This window comes from Squalius cephalus, assembly GCF_949319135.1.
Source record: "Squalius cephalus genome assembly, chromosome: 1".
NCBI lineage: Eukaryota > Metazoa > Chordata > Actinopteri > Cypriniformes > Leuciscidae > Squalius > Squalius cephalus.
In genome coordinates this window covers 43419440-43437173 of record NC_137122.1, presented here as the reverse complement: position 1 = coordinate 43437173, position 17734 = coordinate 43419440, and the positions used below count along the sequence as shown (strand labels likewise).

At 37.1% G+C, this 17734-nt stretch overlaps 2 protein-coding genes across 4 annotated transcripts; one reads left to right on the top strand and one right to left on the bottom strand.

The window, feature by feature from the left end:
- Positions 1-904: 904 nt before the first annotated feature.
- Positions 905-14521, top strand: gys1 (glycogen synthase 1 (muscle)). Its single transcript, XM_079865648.1, has 16 exons — positions 905-979; positions 2100-2218; positions 3222-3403; positions 3970-4161; positions 4671-4856; positions 5597-5741; positions 5987-6104; positions 6201-6321; positions 8121-8227; positions 9535-9594; positions 9675-9867; positions 9970-10096; positions 11761-11856; positions 11979-12142; positions 12335-12415; positions 12755-14521. The coding sequence occupies exons 2-16, from the start codon at positions 2101-2103 to the stop codon at positions 12965-12967; spliced, it is 2103 nt and encodes a 700-aa protein (XP_079721774.1). The 5' UTR covers positions 905-979; position 2100; the 3' UTR covers positions 12968-14521.
- On the bottom strand, positions 14095-17241 carry aspdh (aspartate dehydrogenase domain containing). 3 transcript variants are annotated; one of them, XM_079865658.1, is made up of 8 exons: positions 17117-17241; positions 16724-16774; positions 16216-16360; positions 15952-16036; positions 15671-15820; positions 15270-15493; positions 14930-15069; positions 14095-14642 (listed from the first exon to the last, which is right to left on the bottom strand). In XM_079865658.1, exons 2-8 carry the CDS (start codon positions 16770-16772, stop codon positions 14605-14607), a joined length of 831 nt encoding a protein of 276 aa, XP_079721784.1. In that variant the 5' UTR covers positions 16773-16774; positions 17117-17241; the 3' UTR covers positions 14095-14604. The 3 variants fall into 3 exon arrangements, with proteins under 3 accessions (XP_079721784.1, XP_079721785.1, XP_079721786.1); XM_079865659.1 differs by having other exon boundaries at positions 17102-17207; XM_079865660.1 differs by lacking the exon at positions 14095-14642 and having other exon boundaries at positions 14796-15069.
- Between the last annotated feature and the right edge of the window lie 493 nt (positions 17242-17734).

The following is a 17734-nucleotide window of genomic DNA, read 5'->3' as shown; positions in this document are numbered from 1 at the left end:
TAATAAAAATAATAACAACAAAAACATAAAATATAATAATAATACAAATATTTATTTTATGAACAGTTATATTTGTGGCAAGTCCTCTACAAAAACAGGACTGCCGGTGTTGTGTGTATTTGTGATCTAGTGTTGCATTATCTGCAACATCCTTGCTGTTAAGAACTACACTGCCCTTTCAGTTTCAGCTTTTAAGCACTTTATTGGTATGATTGTGTTTAAATACAATATTGCCAAAGCATTATACACAAAACAAGTAATGACAAGTAAAGGATACAATATTACAATAACATGTATACACACTCACTCACACACACACACACACACACACACACACACACACACACACACACACACACACACACACACACACACATATATATATATATACATATATATATATATATATATATATACATATATATATATATATATACATATATATATATATATACATATATATATATATATATACATATATATATATATATATATATATATATATATATATATATGTCCGTATACATATTTATTACACCTTTTTTAATACTATTTTATTATATTTTTTGTCATTTATGTACATGGGTCTTTGATTATATTGATCAAGGCAGTAGTTGGTTTCTGAGGATGTTTCTGAAAATGCGCACAAAAAAACATAAAAACTCAACAGCTTAACTTCCTTATGAGTTGTCTAAGGAAATTGTTTAGCCAATCAAAATGATCATTCAGGTAAACGCCTAGTTCTCTTCATTCACCCAGGCATCAAGGAGGCGGAGACGGCGTCAGATAAGACACGCCCACATTTCTATGACGTGACTGGTTGCGTGCGGGCTGTCACGCTGACGGACAGCCAAATTGTCCAACAGACAAGGTGAATTTGCGCAGGAGACTCCGCCCACTGTCAAATCATCCTCCTGGTGATTGATTTCAGCAGATGCGAAGCTTGCGCCGCTGAGCGAGGAAAAGACGCTACCGCAGGGTGAGTGCATAACAGCTTTTGTGTGTTATCAGTTTGAAATTAAATGTCCGTGCGTTTTAAAACCCGAAGAGGGAAATTATCTTCTATCTGCAAAGCCCGTGATTACTGTCACGCGCAGTGCTCTTCGTTTACCCGTGTCTAACCCACTTTTGCAGCCTGCTCTCGCCTGGCCAGTCTGTCCTTCCTCTAATGTGCAAGACGAAATTCCGCAACTTGCGACTTTTTTGATCGTGTCCACCTGTTTATTCTATGCATTCTCACTTTTATGCCCACGAAACACTTTATACGTTGTTTTCTTATGGTGACAGTGACGTTCTGCGTTTGACTGTTCCTGTGTGGTCAAAGCGCACGTACTATGTCAGGGCGCGCGCGCACGCACTCAAACCATATGCATCCGAAAGAGACTCGGTGGTAAAATCCCAGTCATAAATGACACTTCACCAACACTTCAATATACTATATTGGGGTTTCATAATCCAAGTAGCCATTGCGTGAAGGTGTGTTTATGATGTTTGGAGGACCTTTAAGTACCGTTATTTAATTAATGAATCCTGGCTGGGTTTATAGGGACTTCTCTCAATTACTTTCTGTCCTTCTCGTAAAACAGGCCTCATATTGCTCAATGTATGTTGTAATTAGAGGGTGTGTAAGTGATGGTGTGATTGACTGTCCCGGTATTACATAGTGTTGTGATGTATGAAAGATCATGCCTAGACTTGAGATGAAGGCATAATGTCACAGTGTATTTGTAGACCTCTCTCCTGATCTGAACATGCACTTGCTCATAGTTCTTGCTCATAAGAGGCTTTTTCAAATGTGTTTCCATGTGCAAATCTGAGAGAGGAAGAGCCAGTGAGCCATGCTGGAAGATGAGTCATTAATATAATGAAATGCTGTGGATATAAATTGTTGTAATTTGGGGAAAGTGAGGAAGTGTGTGTGGTGCATGCTTGAAGGTCATATACTGATGTAGACAGCTCTTGTGTGTCACATAAGGCTATATGTGTCACTGTATGATGGATATAAGTGACGCATTAGTTTAAATGTCAGGAGTTCAATGTAGATGAGACTAAAAACATGGATAATTGGATTGATATTTTCATTGTTTTCCATTACCCAGCATGCCACTGTCGCGCAGTTTGTCGGTCACCTCCCTGTCTGGCCTGGAGGACTGGGACGAAGAGTTTGATCGGGAGGATGCAGTTCTGTTCGAGATCGCATGGGAGGTCTCTAATAAAGGTGTGCATGTTTCTTTTCTTGGATATGATGTTTCGTTGCTAATGTATCATCATTAGACATTTCAAATCATATCCTCATAAATGTACACTTCCATTTAAGTTTGTGGTCAGTAGATTTAATGTTTTTGAAAGAACTCACCAAGGCTGCATTTTTTTTATCAAAAATACAGTAAAACAGTAATATTGTGAAATATTGCAGCATCGTTACTCCAAACTTCAGTGTCACATGATCCTTCAGAAATCATTCTAATATGATGATTTGGTGCTCAAGAAACAAAGTCTTCTGATTAATATTACCAGTGTTGAAAATAAAACTGATTTATTTTTCAGGTTTCTTTGAAAATAATCTTTTGTAACATTATAATATGATGTGTCTTTACTGTCACTTTTGAACAATTTAATGCATCCTTCTGAATACAATTATAAATTACTTTAAAAAAAAAAAAATACCCCAAAATTCTGTAATATTTGAGTGTAACCTTAATAAAAGATAAACTGAATAAAGGTTTTTAATCTCCATTAACCAGAGCTGGACTGGTAAACAAATCATACTGTACTTTACATAGCCTATTGCATTTTCCATAGAAAGTGTCAATATATTTGGTTAACACAAAGAGGATTTTGATGCCATACAATACAATGAATTAACCAATAACCAATTGTTTTGAAGAGAGTTATTAGGTAGTCTACAATAATCTACAGTTTTGAAAAGGAGAAACCAGATACTGTTGTTGTTGTCACACCACAAAAACCTATATGCCACATGACTCAAGCGCCAAGCGTTCACAGACACTGTATCCATCCACATACCATCATGTGACTCTAGTGTTGGTATTTTCTGCACTCTGTGAATATCATATACTATTGACCGCTAGATTAGATAAAGGTCAAGGAGACATTGCGATAGCCGTCGACAACGTCAAGTTTAAAGGGTTGGGTGGCCTTCTCTTTGCTGGACCTAAACATCTGTTGAAGGTTATCTAACCACTCTCGTTTTGTGGCAGTTGGTGGCATTTACACGGTGATCCAGACCAAGGCGCGTCTGACCTGCGAGGAATGGGGTGAGAACTACTTTCTAGTTGGCCCGTATATGGAGTCGAATGTCAGGACGCAAGTGGAGCTGATCGAACCCTGTAATGCAGCACTCAGAAGAACCATTGATAAAATGAACAGCAGTGGGTGCAAGGTATACAAATGCACACACATCCTTGCTGGCTAGATGACGTAATACATAGAAAAAAAAAAAGACAATTTCTAGCTCTGGGTTTGTTCACCTCCTGTTTAGCCACACTAATATGTGCGCACATCACACAGCCCATTTTAATCTGCTCTTATCCTCAGTGAAACCCTAAACCTTCATTCTGGAAAGTGTTTGTGTGTGTGTGTGTGTGTGTGTGTGTGTGTGTGTGTGTGTTTTAAAGGTTAAAAGGCTATATCTGTGTCCTACAGCCAGACTAAGGTCTATTTCAGTTCTTTGAGAAAATTTCCCCCTGAGAGAGACTTGGTTGTGAATTGGTTACTAGTATTATTGCTAGGTCAGTTTACTATCATCCAGGTTTCTCAGAGAAAGTATTAACTAAAAATTGTGATCTTTGAATAAATTTGGCAAAACTGTATGAAGACAATATCAGCAAGTGTGGTAATCTTTGTTATCAAAATACTGTTTCCATGAATGTTTTAATGAATCGTTTCAAATCTTTAGCAAAGTGACAAAGTTTTTGACTTCATTCCTTCCTCTGCCGCTTTCTCTAGGTATATTTTGGTCGATGGCTGATTGAAGGCTCTCCTTATGTGATTCTGCTTGACGTGGGCTTCACGGCCTGGTCTCTGGACCGCTGGAAGAGTGAATTGTGGGAGAAATGTGGTATTGGTGTGCCCTGGTTCGACAGAGAGGCCAACGACGCTGTTCTCTTTGGCTTCCTCACCGCATGGCTGCTGGGAGAGGTGTGCAGTGGTGTTTTTGTGTATTTATTAATATTTTTAATTACTGGTAGCTTTTATTTTGTATTTTCAGTTTAAGTTTTAGAAATTTTGCTTTTGTCATTTATTAAGTTTCTATTTAGCTTTAACTTATTTTTAATTCAGTTTTAGGAAATTTTTTAACTTTCATTTAAGTTTTTAATTTCAGTATTTAATCATTTATATTGTATTATTGTATTATTATATTTTAATAGTTTTAGTTAACTAACTACACTGGTGTGTGTCATTCCTTTTTTACAATATCTATATGAATATTAATTTTGTTAGTGTAAAGTACTTTTTTTTTTTTTTTTTGGTCAGGAAATTCAACAAAATATTATTTAAGATATTAAATAACCTATAGTTTTTGGTAACCCAGTGAATTAAAAATATATTTGTAAAAGATACATCATCTTATCTTTTTATTTGGAACATGTACATAAAAAAAGATGTTTAATTCTCATTTATTATGATTATGGTTATGTGTGTTTCAGTACGCAGCTCAGTGTGACGACCCTCCTCACATCGTGGCACATTTTCACGAGTGGCTGGCAGGTTTGGGGCTTGTCTTATGCAGGCAGCGCCAGTTACCCATAGCAACAATCTTCACCACACACGCCACTCTGCTCGGCCGATACCTGTGTGCCGGGAGCGTCGACTTCTACAACAACCTTGCAGAGGTTCGTTTGTGCAAGAGATTGTGTATTTGTGAATATGTGATACTTCCCCATTACTGTTAATAATTAATAATACTGTTAATAATTATTAATCTAACTCCAGATAGATTCGGTTTTCTTAAGAAAACATTCCCTGTTTCAAGCAAATAACAGTTTGACACCAAGAATATTTTCTGGAATCAAAAACAGCAACTGTAATTCAGCTAGTATCCCTAATTTAATAAAGGTGAAATGCATAGTTTCTGTGAGACTAGTGGCACCTAGGGGAATTACAAAAGTTAAGCATATTTTCAAACAACCTTGCAAATGTCCCTTTGTGTGTCATGCCTCCCCAAACCCAAACAGCTGTTACGGCTGCTTGTAGGCATGTCTCAAAAGGTAAAATTAAAAGTAGCGTACTTTCAATAAAAGATCAAACTTATTAGGAATACTTTTAGCTGTGTTGCAATGTGTCATGAGTAAGCAATTGAGTAGATTAACACTTTGTCTAGAGCAAACGCGAGCGTCTTTAATATACTTTTTAATATACCCATCCAATGTATCTGCACTGGGTGTAAGTGTTTTGATGGTGCCTGGGAGGCTCAGTGTTGACACTTTTTGGTGAGATAAACCCATGAATAGCATACTAATACTAGTCAGTAAACAAAAAACTGGATTAAGAGAAAGTATTTTAACGTAAAAAGAAATTCTTTACCTTTTAAGAAAGTGTTCTGAAGTGTCTCTCGTTATTTCTCCATGTGTAGTTTAATGTGGATAAAGAGGCAGGTGACAGGCAGATCTATCACCGGTACTGTCTGGAGCGTGCAGCAGCCCGCTGTACTCACGTTTTCACCACCGTCTCTCAGATCACCGCCATTGAGGCCGAGTACTTACTAAAGCGGAAACCAGGTGACTTTAGTTTTTTAGACTGTTACACTACATTTCTAACGGTGTAATGGCACTGTCAGATGATACCATTTAAAAATGCCATTATGGGCAGATTGATCTGGTATTAGAAGAGATTCTGACCTCATTTTCATTCAGGAGGCTTCTTGATTTAGTTCAGAAATGGAATTTTGTCTAGGAAGCTGCTGTTTTGTTAACCTATTTTTAACCATTTGCTTACGATATCAACTTTCACTTTACTCTGTCAGATATTGTGACTCCTAACGGTTTGAATGTGAAGAAGTTCTCAGCCATGCATGAGTTCCAGAACCTCCACGCTCAGAGTAAAGCGCGCATCCAGGAGTTTGTCAGAGGCCATTTCTATGGGTCAGGGTTCATAATGCACACAATCATATTCACATGTCCGTATACGATAACACTCTGTGATACATATGTTTTCTTGTTGTTTTGTGTTCCCTGCAGGCATTTAGATTTTAACCTTGACAAGACAGTGTTTCTTTTTATTGCTGGACGCTATGAATTCTCAAATAAAGGAGCTGATATCTTTCTTGAAGCATTGGCCAGACTTAATTACCTTCTGAGGGCAAGTATTTGTTTTTTAGGGTGTACACTAGAGATGCGCGGATCAGCTCTAACGTAACCTGAATCCGCTGTTAAAAATAAATAATTCACCCGCCACCCACCCATACCTATGAATTTTTCTCTGATTCAGATATCATCACCTGACCTGCACCCGATCGTCACATTAGGAATTAGCCTATTCTAATTCTCTGTGTTAAGCGTGATGTTATGGTAACATATTACAATGAAGTAGGCTGCTTTTAAATGAACATTAATTTTAAAATAAAAGTTGTTCTTTGTCAAAATTGACACACAAGCTCTTGAAGCTGCGCCGTCTGTGCTGGGAGCAGCAGCTCATTTGCATTTAAAGGGACGCACATTTATTTATTTATTTATGTACATTTATTAGAGGATCAACCCCATGAGATGAAACATCTCGTTTTCATGGGGGTCCTCAGGATCATGTCCAAACAACAAAAAACAGCAAAACAACAGAGTAGATACAATCAAATAAGACAAAAAAGTCATAACAATAATAAAATAATAATACAACAATAAAAATAAATAAAATAAATAAATAAATAAACACACGCACTCACACACTTTCACACGCACCACACGGACACACACGCCCGCCCGCACTCACACACACACAAGCTCTCACTATCCCCACCCATCACAGATAGACATTCATATACTGAATAAAAACATACATAACATGACAATATCAATGCTAAATCTGAAATGCTAGAAACATAGACAAATATTCTGAAGATGTGTTAACAAAGCAGTTCGGAACATAGGAAAAGAAGTAAGCGAACGAATGGATGCAGGAAGGCTGTTCCAGTCACGAGGGGCTCTAAAACAGAAAGCATATTTCCCAATTTCTCTCTTAACTCTAGGGACAGTAAAGAAGATCTGTTCGTTGTGACGAAGGCTATAATGTGAACTGTAAGGCACTAAATATTGTGATAAATAATATGGATATTGAAAGTAAATACATTTAAAAATGAGCTGAAGCCAATGATATTGTCTTCTGGCTGAGGGTGCAAGCCAGGACAGCTGTTCATACATCACACAATGATGTGTCCTATAGGGGCAGCGTAGAACAAAACGGCACAGGCTGTTGTATACCACATCAAGAGAGTGTAGACAAGTCAAGAGAGTGTAGACAAGAGGCAGTAGTGTTGGCATATATAATATCTGCACATGAAATGACGTGTTTTTACTGACCCTCAAAAAGTGACAGTTTTAACATGCTGTATAAAATTATCTGTGGGGTATTTTGAGCTAAAACACACTTTGGGGACATCAGAAACTTATTTTACAGATTGTAAAAAGGGGCATTATACCACCCCTTTAAGCTTGTGTATATTAGTTAAAACTGTCAAGTTATTAAGCGATATCTCATGTAAGTTTTTTCTTTTGTGTTTTATATAATGACCACTAAGAAGATGCTCTAGGCATATTTTTTCCTTGATTGGTTTTCCCTGAAGAAATGCACGTTGTTGTTGAAAACAAAAGTAAAAGAGTGCTGTGCGTTCATTGCGTTTTACCGTGAAATGTGAGTTCTGCGTCTTTAATAAAATCAACACAATATAATGATTTATCTCATTCACCCACAATTAATTGGAATGTTATTTTGTATTACTTGGCCCACCCAACCTGTGGATATAAGCGCGATCCGCGTATCATTAGTGTACACTATGTGCATTTTATATGTCATAGTACAAACACATAAAATGTTATAAGGATGAAGAATCTTTGTTTGGAAAGATTTAAATGTGACCTTGATTTTAAACATTATTCTTGTGGTTCTAGGTGAATCACAGTGAGGTGACTGTAATAGCATTCTTCATCATGCCTGCTCGTACCAACAACTTCAACGTGGAGACCCTGAAGGGCCAAGCCGTACGGAAACAGCTCTGGTAACCATGACAGCTGCACTGTGAGGACTACTATTGTGAATGACACTGTGTAGCTCAACCTACTTACTTCATATAAACTCCCAAGATCGCCTAGAATGTCCTGAAAGCAGTGCTAATGTAATATTATTTATACTGTATTTTGAATTCGCTTTTGTTTTTATATTTTCAATTTTCATTTTAGTTTTAGTAATTTTGTTATTTGCTTTTGTTTTTTTTATAAGTTTGTTTTTATTTCTATTTATCTATAGTTTATTTCAGTTTTAATTTTAGCAGTTTTAATACTTAAACTTTTACATCAGTAAGTTGCTAATGCAACATTTAAATTTTCCTTGGTTTAAAATTTTCATCTAATATTTATTTTTAATTTTATTTCAGCTTAATTTCATTTTTTAAAAAAAATAGTTTTAGTTAACAATCGCAATACTGGTCTAGAGCGTCCCAACACAGCTGCCATTCTGCAGTGAAGGATGTATGATGATGTAGAAAGAATTACTGTTTATTTTAAGAATAACTAAATGCAGTCATAATGTCACCTAATTGAAAGGAATAGTTCAAATTAATTATTTTACATATATATAATTATTTACTCGTTATCATTTTGCTCAAAAACGCATATACAGTTTTTTTTCTCTCTCGGCGTTTTAAGGTGCTTTCACGCTTGTTTCGATTGCCTGGTCCTCTCCCCCTTCCCCTGACTATACAAATAATTCTATTATTTGTGTCTGAACCGCAATGCGTTTGCGACATCAAAGCAGCAGCTGTTTACCCCTATTGCTTGATGACGACGACACAGGAGATAGCGGCAACATGCATAGCGTTGCTCACCTCACTTTTATATTTTGTTTTTTGTACCTTTGGTTACATTTTCAAAGCATCAGCACATAACACTTGCCGCAAATGTTCTAAAGAAGGCGGGAGTCCTTTACTGCAGAAGGCGAACAGAAATTAAATGTACATTTTCTCTGCTTGCAGTGCATCAGCTTGTCAGGAAGGTGAGTGAAACCCACACAAACACAGATTTATCGGGTCATACGTCATCAATAGCGGTTCACTTCCAGAATTGTGTACCACCGACCAACTTTTTTTAATGCGGATTCAGGTACAGTTCACGGAAAACAGTGTTCGCATCGTCCAAACGAACTGAACTCTGACGTCAATCGAACACGAACTGAACTCTGACGTCAATCGAACACGGGTGCGCACCAAAAGTGCTAGTGTGAAAGCACCCTTAATTTCAGGGACTCGGGGGGTCTGTTGGAACGGTGAATGGATTTTGTTGTGATATTGCATCTTTGTTGTATTGTTAGGGACACTGCACAAACTGTGAAGGAGCGCTTTGGGAAGAAACTCTACGAATCACTTTTAGTGTGAGTTGCCTCTTCGACTGCATCAAAAATGTGTGCGAATCTCTTCTTCGGAGTGACATTGCTCTCTTTTTTGTTCTCAGAGGGCAGTTGCCTGATGTGTCTAAGATGTTAGATAAAGAGGACTTCACCATAATGAAGCGGGCCATCTTCGCCACCCAACGACAGTGTCTGCCCCCCGTCTGCACTCACAACATGCTGGAGGACAGCAGTGACCCCATCCTCAACTGCATCCGCCGCATTGGCCTCTTCAACACCTCTCAGGACCGAGTCAAGGTACACAGACACACTGTATATAATTAAAGGCTCACTAATTGATTTGTTTTTCTGTGGGAAAAATACTGAATACACTTTTAAAGACTCCTATTCTTCTGCTAGGTGATTTTCCATCCAGAGTTTCTCTCCTCAACTTCTCCTCTCCTGCCGATGGACTACGAGGAGTTTGTGAGAGGCTGCCACCTTGGAGTATTTCCATCTTACTATGAGCCCTGGGGATACACACCAGGTATAACTACACACTCCTATATGTACACTACTGGTCAAAGGTTTGGGGTCAACATTTTATTTTTTGAAATAAATTAATACTTTAATAACGAGGGCTTGGAGCCAGAGGGGCGAAAGTGGCATTATGGACGAATATGAGTTCTTAATATCAAAATAAAGGTCTCGATGAGCTCTATCCAATGGTGCCAAAAAGACCTATCTGAGATCAAACTGTATTGAATAAAGCAACAAAACAATAAAGACCTAACACAAAAGTGTGAGTAATGTTTGGAGCCAGAAGGGCATAAGTCCACTTACGCCCTTCTGGCTCTGAAAAATACATGTAAGACCCACATTTTTGTTCAGAGCCAGAAGGGCGTAAGTGTAGTTGGTGCCCTAAAACAGCTTTCAAAATGGCTGACACAACTGCACACATGGAACTGTCTGAGGCAGAAAAGATTTTGATGAATATTATGAAACAAACTGATGAATCCTATATTGAAGAAGTTGAAGATGAGTCAGAGTTGTTTTTGAATGCATTTCCTCTCAAGATACGCAGAGTTCTTGAGTAGAACAGTGAGTACAGTGAGTAAAACTAAACAAACTAGTGAACAGAAAAGCATATAAGACGCGACATGATTCTTTGGATGTGGTCAATGAATAGACTCAGAGTAATTGAAATGGTTGAACAAAAAAGAAAAGTGAAATGAGTAAAAAGAACACAAGATAACTGTCAATTGTATAGACTATAGAGTATTGAAAGAATGTAATGAAATAAATTGAACAACTCATGAATTGCCAATCAGAAGTGTGTTTAGCAAATTCAGTGACTTTTATTACAGTCTGTACTGTTCAGCAGATGCCCAGAATGGAAAAGTGAAATGAGAAAAAAATTAACAACAAAAATTGAATGAATGAGTTAAATGAAAATTAATTAATTGTTCAAGTGTTAATTATTCAATCAATTCCCCTTTTGACCAATTATTTTCTGCATTGTTCAGCAGATACGCCCAATATGTCCGTAGAAGACTTGGAAATGTTTGGTGCCAAAAAGGCGTATCTGACGTTATTGCCATATTTTTTAGATTTTAAAATGTTTTAGAACATGTTCATTGTGTTAATATGCCATACGTTTATTACTTAAATACTTATTCATGTAAGTATGCCTGTGGTTGCTATGTTTGTGGTTTAAGGTCAATAATACAGTTGATTGAAGTGTGGTCAAAATTTTGTTTTGTCTCTCCTGTAAAGTTTGTCAAAAGCCACTTACGCCCCTCTGGCTCCAAGCCCTCGATATGATCTAAAGTGATACTGAGGACATTTTTAGAATTTTACAAAATACTTTTTTTCAAATAAATGCTGTTCTTTTGATCTTTTTATTCATCAAAGAATCCTGAAAAAGTGTTACTTTACAAAAAAAAAATGGTAAAGAAATGTTTCTTGAACAGCAGATCAGCATATTAGAATGAATTTTAAAAATCAACATTTTAAATAAAATAATATTTCACTGTATTATTGTTTTTACTCTATTTTTGATCAAATAAATGCAGCCTTGGTAAGGAAAAGAGACTTCTTTCAAAAACATGAAAAAATCTCATTGACCCCAATCATTTTAACGGTAGTGTATGAACTAATTAAATGTGTATTAATAACTGCCACTCAACACTGAACACATCTCTCTCCCAGCTGAGTGTACAGTGATGGGTATCCCATCGATCTCCACTAATCTGTCTGGGTTTGGCTGTTTCATGGAAGAGCACATTGCTGACCCATCAGCTTATGGTGAGAGCTGTACATTTATGGTGGAAAAGATAAACAGCAGCTACAAGATCTTCATTTTTTCTTTCAAAGTCTCATTTTTGTTTGAATCAGTTTTATTTGGTTCTTAATTCCCTTTCTCTCAGGTATCTATATTCTGGATCGGCGGTATCGTGGGGTGGATGAGTCCTGTAATCAGCTGACGTCTTTCCTGTTTCAGTTCTGTCAGCAGAGCCGCAGGCAGAGGATCATTCAAAGGAACCGAACCGAGCGCCTCAGTGACCTGCTAGACTGGAGATATCTGGGCAGGGTAAGACACCACCCACACACACACACACACACACACACGCACACACGTGCACTCAATGAATTGCTTTTCCCAAGTTCATACCACCCAGGACTGTCAGCCACAAGATGTGTCCAAATAACTGTATATGCATCAAAACAATAAAGCTAACAGGTTATTGTTCTTGAACTAATATAATATGTTTTTATTTCTTAGTATTACATTTCTGCCCGTCATATGGCTTTAGCGAAAGCTTTCCCGGACACATACATGTATGAGCCTCAAGAACCCACTTCAGTAAGTTAAAACAATGATTTAAGTTTATAAGTCTTAAATTTAATTATCTAGACTAGTGGTTCTCAACCTGAACTCTCAACCCGGACGTCTCAACCTCAGCAGACGTCCAAGGGGGACTTTGGCAGAAATTGAGTGTAAAAAATATTTTTTATAATGCTTTTCAAGCTAGTCACAAACAACTAGACAAGTCATGGGGCTTTTGAATACTGTTGTGGACAATGGGGGCCTTGGAGTCAAAAAGGTTGAAAACCACTGACTGCTCTAGACAGATCTGGTTAATGTCTATGAGCTAAGACGTAAATATTTGTTGACATTTATTCTTTTATTCACGTAATCCAGGCCACAGGGTTCCGTTACCCGCGACCTGCCTCTGTGCCCCCTTCTCCTGCCCACTCGCTTCACTCGTCTCCTCATCACAGTGAGGGTGAGGATGAGGAGGAACCGTATGACGAAGATCTAGAAGCAGAGAAAGACCGGGTCAACATCCGCCAACCGCTTAACGTACCGAACCGAAACAAGAATCATACAGTCGGTCTCCCTGAGAAAAACTAAAACACAGCCCTACATGCATACATACACAAACTGTAGCTTATACTGTGAGGCACTTATATATATTTATATATATAAACACACACACACACACACAAACACACACACACACTTTAAACACAATAACACTCCCCTAAAAGTGAACGTAATGCCTGCAAACAGTGTTTTTGCATGTTGGTTTTCTGAAGAGAAATAAATATGATATTTAAGTATATGGTGAGCCATAGTTTGTGAAGATTTCACTGGTGTCTTTTATACAAGGCCTATTAGAAAAACAACTGTGAGCAAAGATTTAGTAGGAGCTAGAGTTATTCAGATGACAATTCCTATGGATTCATACCAAACTGACCTCCAGCTGTGTGTCTGTGATGCCGGTCTTAAAGGGATAGTTCACCCAAAAAAAACTACGCAAGTCGGTTAGTCTTCCACCGTAAATCGATGCGTACGGCTGTCTGCCGGAAGCTAGTTATTTTAGTCGATAAAGTTTTAAATATGGATATTTTTCTGACACGAACACATTGCTTCACCTCAGCGATTTGGAGCACTTTTATGATGGATAGATGCACATTTATGGACTTCAAAACATAAACGGCCATTCACTGCCATTATAAAGCTTGGAAGAGCCAGTATTTTTTTTTTATATAACTCAGATTGTGTTCGTCTGAAAGAAGAATGTCATATACACCAAGATGACTCGAGGGTGAGTAAATCGTGGGGTAATTTTCATTTTTGTGTGAACTAACCCTTTAAACGGACATTCTAATGGCCACTGTGAAAAGTTAAGAAGATGAGTCGTCTTCCCATGATAAACTAATTGAAATGAAGAACATATTTGTTACAAGCATTTATTTTAAAGAGACCTTTATAAGTAATGAGAGCCTCATCAATTCTTTAAAGGAAAGGTTAAAAAAATGCATTATTTATACACTGTTCCAAACCTGTACGACTTTCTTCTGTGGACCACAAATGAAGAATGTTCACGCTGCTCTTTTATATAGAAAATGAACGAGTCAAGGTTCAATATATAAACATAAATATAGTCCATATGGCTCACTGTCTTCTAAAGTCATACAAGATCTTTGTATTAAGAAAAGACCCAAATTGAATCTGTTATTTACTGAAAATCATGCTTTGACAGTCATTATTACTATTCACTTTCATTGTGATAATTTCAAAGAGTTAAACTTCTCCATTTGTGTTTCATGAAAGCAAGAAATTCATACATGTTTCAGAAGACTTGAGTTTGAGTAAATTATGACAATGTACCGTTATCCGAAAACATTCTTGCAATTCTTTACTCACGGCCAGATTTCCCTTTGCAGTATTATGTACTCTCAAAAACATAGTGAGTATCCAGCTATTATCATTATCATTATTATTATTAAAGAACATATTAAAGAATCACAAGCAAGTAATGTGGCAAAAGCTAACCTGCCAAACGAATGCACTGGAAGATCATTGATACTGTAATACAAATACACACGAGCACTGTTTAAATTTGTCATGTCTGTCACGGCTGTACAACTGAGATTAAAGTCTACAACATTATTGACATGACGACAGTTTTTTTTATTTATTTCATCATGTGCAACTGTTATTCTTCGATAAACTTGTACACTTTCTGCAGTAATCCACTGTTGTCAACACAGATATACCCTCCCTCCATGACCCTTGCAGACTGGAAAAAAAGACAACATAATTCAGATATAATGTAATATATAATAAGACAAGAGATAATAACAGAAATATGAGATAAGAGATGTTATATTAATGTATCTTTTCATTCATTTTCAAACTTAAGCTGGACAGAAAGAAAAGATGGTTACAAAAGAATGCAAAAGTTTATGATGGAATTGTTTTTAATGGCTATATTATCTGTGTAAACCAGATTTGGCTCAGGATCTTCAGAACATACTGTGGTTTTTGGCTATATACACTCCATCTGTCTTTCTTATGCAAACATACCCAGTAAGCTGCTCCAGAAGGAATTGTATGTGGCATTTCCTGTTACAGCTCCCAGTTTGGCGGGGTTCTGTCTTACCGTTTTCACTGAGAACCCATCTGGACCTATTACCTCAACCTCCACAATATGGTAGTCTGCTAATCTGGAGAGAAGGGCAAGAAGAGAAGCTCATACTCAAGTTTAGGGATTTGAACAAAACCCAAACCTGAAGTATAGTGTTTTGTTTTTTTACTTTTGCCAGTGGACAACTACTTAGCAACATGCTGAAAAGTCTAGGTATGGATGCAGTTTTATTGTGTTTTATGAGGAATGAAACATTTTGAGGACCAGTTGGCAACTCACGCGGTGTCTGAAACAATTTCTCCAGTAACCCCATGGAAGCCCAACTTTGATGCGGCTATGGCCGCAGCTGCCATCGTGTTCACATTGTTGGGGGCTATGGGGCAGAGCTCTGCTACTGAGCCATGGTACAAGACCCGCCTCCCCTCTCCCTCCGTCCAATCAGAGAGCAGGCCACCAGTCAGTCGAAAGCAAGAGGGATGTTTAGACATTCGGATGGAAAGAGCCTACGAGAGAGACATTTGAAAACTACTTAATATATTTTTTTATGTGGGAGGGACAATAAAACTTAAGTTGAACTTTAGCTGTTAACTTTGCTCACCACCTGTTGAATATAACTATTTTTTTTATGAGCAATCATATTCAAATTTGTACAGTAAATAATTATAATAAAATGGCCTCACCCGCAATGTTCCGTTGTCGTTCATTTTTTGAATATCTTGGCCACCCCATAATGCACCACTGGGCACATAAAGTGTTTTCCCATGTTGTTTTGCAGCAGTGCGGAGCTCGTGCTCAAGCTGGGTGTCGGAGAGGGCCGAAGGGCTGCCCACCTGAGGGAGGGAAAAACTTGATCAGGGAACAATTACATAACCAACACAGCTTGTAATCATCATGAAATACATGTAAATAATATGGAAAGCAAGATTTCAGGTGATAATATAGAGGTAAACAGTAAAGTTACCAGGAAATGAGCGTGTGACAGAAATCTGACCCCAAACTCTTTAACTATCTGTGGATGGCACACCTCCACTATTACATCAGTTACTCTGAAACAAACCAAACACACACAAAAACACTTATAAGTGCTATGTTTTGCTCTCCCGTTTACATTTAAACAAATAAGGTGAATTCAGGTCGATTGGGACACTTTTTGCCATTGATATGACTGGGGAAAAGTGCCCCTATGCAACATACACGTGCATACAAACATATTTGCAATGTTTACCTGCGTGTGAAATCTGAGAGATCATGTAGAATGAGCTCTTTGGGCAATGAATCTTTAAGTTTGTCTGGATTTCGGTTCCAAACGAATGCTAATTGCAGCCCCACTTTAGGCCCTTCCCTTTGGATCTTCTCAACAAGAAACTGTCCTGAATGTAGAGAGAAAGATGAAATACAACCTTCATGGTTTGACAGAACATCAACTGATATTGAACATGAGTAATCGCAGCTCTTCCACACTTCTTGACCAATATCATGATATTTTAGTGGTTTGTGGTATGGACAGATTCACAAATGAATCAAAAGTCTGATATACTTTTCGATGACAAAATATATGGTTATATGCTGATTAACTGAGAAAATGGTATATTTAAAAATATAAAAGGAAGTATAGACTATAAAAATGTTTATTTTGTCAGGTAATATGCAATATTTTAAGTGCAAATTAAATAAATCAATGTGTAATACACTGTAGGGAAAGTTGACACAGAAGTTTTCACTGGAGAACTCACCTAAATGTCCATATCCCACAATTCCAACCTTTAAGGATCTATCAGCCATATCTACAAAGTGAGAAAAGAGATTCAGAACCATAATAGCATTTCTATATGTTTAATCTCCAGGGTTTGTCTGCTTAACGTCGTTTAAGGGAGCTAATTATTACCCACAACTGTATAACAACAGTGTAGTCTATTTTGTAACTTCTGAAACATGGAAACAGCATGTAGGCCAAGAAGATTTGCTTATATTGCATGTATATTCCCCACACATGCTCTTGATTAAAACTTTGGCCCCTCCCCCTTTTCATTTTCTCCAATGTCACCGTCCAACTATATTCTCCTTTATCTCTAACACACTGATCTCAATCGCTCCTCTCAACCTTCACTTACCTGCTTAATCCTTACCTTTTCTCTATTTTCACTCTCTCTTTCTTCTCGGTGTTCGTGTATCTCTTTTGTTTCGCTGTTTAAACTTGAGAGATTGCTGGATAGAGCTGGTTAAAGTTCATGTTAATGATTAGACTTAGTGTGTGAATCCATTGGCGTTTGGATATTTTAAAGGAGCACTGTAATATTATTTATGGTAGAAAAGGGGATCCTGAACCCAAACCGAAGAAACTTCATTAAGTTGCCATGCCATCTGTCTATAGGATATCTACAGGTCTTAAAACACCTTATTAACAAGTGTAAGACAAAAATGTTCTTAGACTCTCAAAATATAAAACATTTAATGTATTTAGAATATATATAGCCTATATATTCCCCCCCCCCCCTTTTTTCTTTTTTAACAAGTGTAAGACAAAAATGTTCTTAGACTCCCAAAATATAAAACATTTAATTTATTTAGAATATATATATATATATATATATATATATATATATATATATATATATATATATATATATATATCATTTTTTCCCCTTTTTCTTTTTTAACAAGTGTAAGACAAAAATGTTCTTAGACTCCCAAAATATAAAACATTTTATATATATATATATATAATTTTTCTTTTTCTTTTTTAG